The sequence below is a fragment of the Eurypyga helias genome, unplaced genomic scaffold (genome assembly GCF_000690775.1).
Source record: "Eurypyga helias isolate BGI_N326 unplaced genomic scaffold, ASM69077v1 scaffold41543, whole genome shotgun sequence".
NCBI classification, from domain to species: Eukaryota; Metazoa; Chordata; class Aves; order Eurypygiformes; family Eurypygidae; genus Eurypyga; species Eurypyga helias.
Genome location: NW_010243792.1, coordinates 1 through 7927, shown reverse-complemented (window position 1 = coordinate 7927; position 7927 = coordinate 1). Strand labels below are relative to the sequence as shown.

At 41.8% G+C, this 7927-nt stretch overlaps 1 protein-coding gene across 1 annotated transcript; it reads right to left on the bottom strand.

The window, feature by feature from the left end:
• Positions 1-1130: 1130 nt before the first annotated feature.
• LOC104508067 (protein WWC3-like) lies at positions 1131-6584 on the bottom strand (the record flags this gene model as incomplete). The annotated part of the gene is made up of 3 exons (XM_010149553.1): positions 1131-1705; positions 2771-2860; positions 6342-6584. Coding segments are annotated over 3 exons (908 nt in total), but the record flags the coding sequence as incomplete, so codon positions are not given.
• Positions 6585-7927: the final 1343 nt, after the last annotated feature.

The following is a 7927-nucleotide window of genomic DNA, read 5'->3' as shown; positions in this document are numbered from 1 at the left end:
TAATGGGATGGAAATTACAATCTTTAATATTGAAAATATTCTCTAAAGGCCCTTCTCCACCGGTAGGGTTTCATTAGAAATATGAGCAAGCCAACACAGAAAAACGTCATCGAGAAGCAATACTTATTTTTATTTAAACAGCAGTTCTTCCTTTGACTGATTAAAACAGAAGAGAAATTTCTCATGTGCCTGTATGCACATGCAGGTTTTTAAATTGGTCTTGTTTCTTTTAACAAGGTTTCTGTTTCCTCTTTTGATCTCTCCAATTTATGTTTCTCAACTTCAGTGCTTCAGAATCTTCCACCAATGCAAGCCAAAGCAAGTTCACCAACTTCACAGTCAAGCAGGAAAAGAAAACTCAGCAGTTTGTGCGCCGCGGTAACCGCACACATCGCTCCCCTCTGATCAAAGAGCACAGGTTCTCTGAGACAACTGCTCAGCAGGATGCTGAACTTCTCTCACACACCCCTGCAGAAGCCGCTCCATGGCTGATGAAGCACTCCCCTCACGAGCACAGTGCACCATGCACTTGTGACCACCACGCCATCATGGCTTCTGCTCCATCGCAGAACTTGGACATGGGAACCTGGTCTGGGGTGTGTACAAATTCAGCATGGAGTCAGCTACAGCCTTCAAGCACACCTGGCAGCATCACCTCATGTCTGGTTTTGTGTTTGGATTTTTCGGGGGGGTTGGGATTTTTTTGTTTTTTCCTTGTGTTTGTGTTGCTCAAAATTATCAGCATAATGGCAACACAGGCATAGCTGGGGGGCCTCAGAAGTAAAACGTGGGGTTTTTTTTACTACTTCCCAATCCAAGACCCAAAGTGCTACACTCCAAAGAAAGTTCATATTCCATTCCCTATTTACCACCCAATTCACCACTTTAAGATCTATTTACAATGATTTCTTTACTCTTGCACCTCTGCCCTAAACCTAAAGGTTGGTGTTTTGAAGGTTTCTTTTGGTTGATTTTTTTTTTTTTAAACAGCTAACATCTACCATGTGTTTTTTAACCAATGGAAGTAATATAAGCCAAACTGAGGAACAATCTCTACTCTGCTAGTATGCTTAGGTCTGTGTGACATTTTCTGTGATAATCTGACAAAATAAGAATGTCAAGAAGCTCACCTCCACCAGTCTGGACAGCAGTCAGCTGTGGTCCTGTTTCTCGCAGCCCTTCAGTGTCCACAGGGTAAGTGGATGTCTGAGATGAGCTCATTCCTTGTGTATCGTCATCACCCAGCACTGCGGTGGGAGCCCGGAGCATTTCCAGGGCCCCTATGCTGGCCATCTCCTCAAAACCTTCTGACATCTGAGCCAGGGGAGAATCTCGAGATGCAGAGAGAAACGGGGTGTCCAGAGGTGAGCTTGGAGGGGACAACGATGACAAGGAGGACCGCGATGACAGGGATGCCAAGGACTGCGGGGTATCCAGAGACCTCCGCTGTTTACTGAAATTCGAGTGTCCAATGGGATCAGCGTATGGCACATCCTTTGTGAGAGACTCGAAGGGAATTATGTCGAAGCGCAAATGCTGCCCATAGTCTGTTACACCGTCGGCTTTGTCGTACTGCGGAAGGCCGTAGATATCCGTAAAGCTGACCGAACTGAGGGAGCCTCTGCTTGAGGCCAAGGAACCTCGACTGGAGGCCAGGGATCCCCTGCTGCTGCCAGAGGACATCGTGAGAGTGCTAGCCGACAGACTACGCAGACAAGGAAAGAGAAAGCAAAAACGGTCCTTTCAAATGTGATCAGAAACACCAGCGCAGACATGAAGACATCAATCCAGATTACACAAGCAATTTTACATGTGTTCAGTACAGTGACACGGAGAGATGATTTGGCATTTTAAGGCCTAGCTCGTGTCTCTTGTCCTGGTCTCAAGCGCAACCACAACTGGAACAGCCCAAGTTACAACCAAATCATGGAACGGTCCAAGAGGATGAGCGTACTCTTTCCTCCAACACATAAGCAGCCATCATTTGGCACAAAAGAGGCCAGAGCAGGATCAGTGAACTCAGCGTAAAGCTAGGAAGGGTATATCCCCATGATCCAGCTTGAATTTACATAAATGATGGGTCATAAAAATACCAGGGAGAAGTAGTGCAAAGCGATTTGGAAAGCCCTAACACTGCTGTGTAAGCCTCATCCTCACAGGTTTTTCCAGTGCAAAATAAAAGAGACTTTAGGATGAATGTCAGACAAGTTAGGGTGGGAAGAATATAAGTGACAGAGATGAAATGAGACACAGCAGGAACGGAGGTTTTGATGTTGATGTGGTATTGAGCTGAGGAATCCCCAAGAGCTGCATCTAAAAAGGCAGCTGCAAGTGTGAATATGCAAAACATGCTGGGCTTCTGTCTGGGTCTTAGCACATTCTCGCATTTAAATGGAAAAATTTTGTCATCTCACTAGGGATCAAAAACCCTTCTTTGGAGAGGGTGTAAAAATATTAAAACTTCACCAAACTTAAAAGAATATTATCTTCATATTAGTAAAACTGTAACAATATTACAATGGATTTTAAATATGTATCTTCTTTTCAGAATATAAGATAACAAAATTCACAAATACACACAATAATCTAGTCATTGCTAATACTATTTATAAAACTCCATCCATATCATCACATTCCACAGACCACACTGTATAAGTTTATTAAGAAATTAACTGGGCACACATATATAAAGCTATTAAAAGGTAAAGTTTATAGATTATCAATATTTTTCTCTGCTGCCATTAAAACCTGCTGGTTTTACAAAACTCACCTTTTTAACTGGGAGTGTAAATAGGAGGTTAAACGTGTAGCTTCTTCTAGTTGCATAAGCAAACAATTTCTCTTTTCCTGTAACAGTATCCTATAATTAAACAGACACATATTACTGGGTTTTTTTCATTACAGTAGTGCTCAAGATGTCCCAGGAGCTTCCCAAGTACAGAAAAACATCACTGCACTGGAGTTTGGAATATAAAAATAAGTTTCACTGTTTAATGAAAAGTCTTGATTTATGCAGCTCATACGCAACAATGGCAATTCCAGCAAGAACACAAGAACCAAGACTCCAGCAGAATTCACAGACAAGAAAAGTAATTGAGGCACAGTGTTAAGAGCCATGCTGTTGAAAATACATTACAGCAATTAGCAAAGATGCTCAGAGGGCTGGAGCACCTCTGCTAGGATGAAAGGCTGAGAGAGTTGGGCTTGTTCAGCCTGGAGAAGAGAAGGCTCCGGGGAGACCTTATAGCACCTTCCAGTACCTGAAGGGGCTACAAGGAAGCTGGGGGGGACTTTTTACAAGGGCCTGTAGTGACAGGACAAGGGGTAATGGGTTTAAATTGAAAGTGGGGAGGTTTAGATTGGATATCAGGAAGAAGTTCTTCCCGGAGAGGCTGGTGAGGCACTGGAACAGGTTGCCCCGAGAAGCTGTGGATGCCCCATCCCTGGATGTCTTCAAGGCCAGGTTGGATGAGGCTTTGAGCAACCTGGTCTAGTGGAAGGGGTCCCTGCCCATGGCAGGGGGGGTGGGACTAGATGATTAAGGTCCCGTCCCACCCAAACCATTCTGTGATTCCGTGATAAAGTCATTGCAAATCCTAGGTAAAAACAGACTCCACAAGATTTTTCTTTCCCGTCTCCCCCTTCCCCCAGTTGTGTCAGTAAAGTACAGAGAACTACTACGACTTTCATCACCTTGGCAGGAAAAAAATACTCCAAATAGCCCTATTATCCAAGCCAATTATTGTCAAATTTCAAAGATAAAAAGTTTTGGAGGACTTCTGTTAAGCAGTAACCTTAAAACTCAACTTTAACCTCTAATTCCAGGTGTTTCAAATACATTTATGTATCATTATGTTTAAGCAGGTGATACAGCATTTTGAATATTAAGCTACGACAAAAATCTCTCACTGAAACTTTTTTCCCCCCAGTCTAATAACAAGCTATTGAATTACCCAGTAGCACTCCCTCAACACAAAAGGAATGTACCTATAAACACTGTTCATCAAGATATGTTAAATTCTGTATTCTGGAATTGTGAAAACTTTGAAGAATAGATTTAATCTGTTGATATCACAATTATTCTTTTCTTGAATCCAGAATTATAACTTTCCCTGGTGTTTTGTTTTTCCAAGCCCAACCACCGAACTTCAAACTAAAATCAAGGTGGTAATCTGTTTTCTGTTGTACATTGGTATGTCCAGGAAATTTACTGCCCCAGTCCTGCATTCACAAGTTGGCTGGAAACTGGGATTCTGACAGACAGTGGGGAAAGAAGATCCAACTTATCTGAGTGCTTCAGACCTTCCTCAACTGCAAGGACAGCTGTTAGAATTCAACACCTTAATGGGCAGGATTATTTTATCAAGTATCAACAAAAAGAGAGTCCTTCTGGATGAAATAAAATGGCCGTATTAGAGTTTCAATAATCTTTGGATGGTTAAGATATGAAAAAAAAAAAGTCTCCATTAGCAGTAAAAACGTAAATCTCTCAACAGATTTGGCCTCCAACTTCAACAATTCACATGCTGGCAAGGGGCTGTAGCGCACGGCTTCAGCAACCCCACCGCTCTCTGGGGAGGCTCCGTCATTGCAACCGCACGGCAGAAGCTGCACACCCCAGCGCGTGCAATGCTGAAGCTTTTCTCCTGCTTCTGTGGCCCTCCAGCCAGATTAACCAAGTGGTGCAAGGAGCCTTAAAAAACAAACGTAGGAACGTACACTCCAGAGCCATCAATGCTGTAAGGGTACCTGCGCTAAAGGGCACGAGGTGACTCCGACTAAGGCTGCCAGCCAATCTTAAACCCCTCCGTCCCCACCAACAGTAACACCCCACCTCTGTCACAGAGATTTAAAACCCAGTAACACAACAGAACTGGTAATTATTTAAAAAGGAAACTTCTTTGTCTTTCACGATCAGTGGGAGAAAGTGGGAATAGAAAAGCAGAACTAGGAATGGTTTTGGTTATGCCTGAGCCTAAAAACTAACTAAATGAATAAGGGCTACTAACAGTAAAGCTTTCCTCCAATTTGTTATACAAAAATAGAGTGCCCTTCATTATTACTCAAACTTCTACTCAACTTTTTGCTAGCATTTGAAATATCAAGTATCACACTGGAATGCTGGTTTCCACAGCATGAACTACATGGAAAAAGAGCTTGGCCTTCGTGCCAACACAGTATGCACTACCTAACCTGAGAGCCCAAAACCAACAAATAAAACTTACTACGCTGCAGTGTAAAGTGAACTCCCTTTTCTGTCAATTTAAACTGGAAAGCCAATGCAGCGATATCGCAAAAATTATAAAATATAGAACACTGAACTGTAGGCTGGCTGTGAATTTTCTATTTAATCGCCTGAATTTTCTGTCTGAGGTAAGCCCTTTCAAAGGAACTGAAGTTCTCAAAATCTCTATATGGAAGGCACTTCCAAATATTGTAAGTGTCTTAATTATGTAAATATTAACATTTACACAGATCATATTAATGCTGGTTCATGCAGTTTTCCTGAAGTGTCAAACCTGAGTTTTTACCACCATTTAAGACAAGTAAGTCTGGGAAACAAGCACAAGTACTTTCTTGCTTCCACTGGAAGCGGGCTATGGTAACAAGAAGATTAAAAGGTTTTGTCCATTTCTTTGGCTAAAGGAAAAACTGGGCAACTTTGAAATAAACACAGTGTTTCCATTAGTATATTTGGGGGGTTGTTTGTTTTTACATATAACTTGATATTAAATTTAAGTTTTCAAGAATGACTGTTCACTATGTTCTCTCAATGTCAGAGTTTGGATGTGCTCCAACTGCTGAGACTGCAGATTAAAAGGAAAAACTGTATACCAAGGGCAGTAAAAATAATCATTTAACTTTCCTCTTATAGGGCAGAAACCAAATATAGGAAATTACCTTTGTTCTGATGATTTTCAAGTTGAATATTACACCTCTACCAAAAAAAAAAAAAAAACCCCAACAACACCACCAAACAAAAAACAGAAAAGCCTTCCACTGTCCAGGTACTGTTATTCTTTACAGGTCTTTATTATCAAGAGAATATCACTCTGACTTCTTCCAAGCGTCTTTTGTGACTTTATTCTGATCTCTCCTTCCTAATCAGACTTTTTAGAGGAATGAAAGGAGAACTGGCGAGTCTACACCACTAATTCTCCTTCAGAAAACTTCAATTTAATAATGGCAATCAGGAGCAGCCTCTTCCATTTTTGAAAGCAAATTAGTCTAGTAAACTTTTTGTTGCTGTTTCTTAAACACAGTGAAATTCCCTACTCTTCCTTTTGAAACTATCTATGTGGATCTTACAGTAGGTAAGAAAACAACTTAAGTTTCCAAACCTTTCAGTGGCCCCATGAGCAGACGTCGCTCGAGCCCGTTGAATTTCATCCTCCAAGCGTCTTTTTTCTTCCTCCAAACGTGCAATGTCTTCCGGGGATCGTCTCTGCTGACTGATGAGCTGCAACTCCTGAAGAAGAGCCTCCTTTTCTTTGATGAGCTGAAGACGGTCCCTGTCCGCTTCAGCCATTCCGGGCCAAGATTCGTTGTCTAGCAAGGCCAGCTGCTGCTGTATATTTGAAACTCTTTAAAAGAAGACAAATACATTTCAAAATGCAGAGAAGAAACAAAGATGAAGAGAATTAAGAGCAAAATACGCCAAAAGGTGAAGCCTGTTGACATCTCTGACCTTTTCCTTCTAAATTTCAAAACACAAAAATTTAGAGGACTTTGGAAAAAGCATTTGCTTCTTTTTTTGGGGGTGGGTTTTTTTGTTTGTTTTATATATTTTTAAACACTAAAGAACTGCAAGTGCTCCAAAGTGTGTAGCTGTACAAGAACTACAGTGCATTCGCCTACCATACGGACAATATCTGTCTTCACAGCTTTCTCATTTTGTAATAAATCAATTAATATCTTTTGAGCCCCTGCGTTTGCTGCCACTACCACTGCTGAATTTGAGCGTAATTTCATTCCTCATTCTTCCACTATGAGATCTTACCTTGGGATTTCAAAAGTGCAGTAAGAAGCTGAAATGAATGAATGGGAGATGCTTAACTAGTGACAATAGGTCCATATATATTAGTCCCGCATAGTGGCGGAATAGTTCAAGGGGAAAATATTAGGCAGTCGTGACCACCAACAAAATTTTAAGAAAAATTAACCTGCCAGTAAAACAAAACACAGGTCTGGAAAAAAAATTGACAGGTTATAAAATAGAGGTGGCTCTAGATATATCCATCATCAAATCAAGCAATTAAATAATCTAACTTGATTTTTTTTGTAGTAGGCTTTATAGTAAAAACTAGTTTTCTGTATTTCAGTAGGATGAACCACTACACATAACAACAGTTCTAAGAATCAGATCACCTTGAGTGCCATCACATGGCACACAGAGGACAACCAGGTGATCAGGCCCAGTCAACATGGGTTTATGACAAGCAGGTCCTGGTTGACAAACCTGATCCCCTTCTATGACAAGGCGACCCACTTAGTGGACAAGGGAAAGGCTGGGTATGTTGTCTACCCAGACTTTAGTAAAGCCTCTGACACCATTTCCCACAGCATTCTCCTGGAGAAACTGGCTGCTCAGGGCTAGGATGGGCACACTCTTTGCTGGTTAAAAACCTGACTGGATGGCCATGCCCAAAGATTGGTGGTGAATGGAGTTAAATCCAGTTGGCAGTCGGTCACAAGTGGTGTTCCCCAGGGGTCAGCACTGGGGCTGGTTCTGTTTAACATCTTTATCAATGTCCTGGATGACAGGATTGACTACACCCTCTGTAAATTTGCAGGTCCCACCGAGTTGGGTGGGAGTGATGATCTGCCTGAGGGTAGGAAGGGTCTACAGAAGGATCTGGAAAGGCTGGATTGATGGGCTGAGGCCAACGCTATGTTTAACAGGGCTAAGTGCCAGGTCCTGCACTTG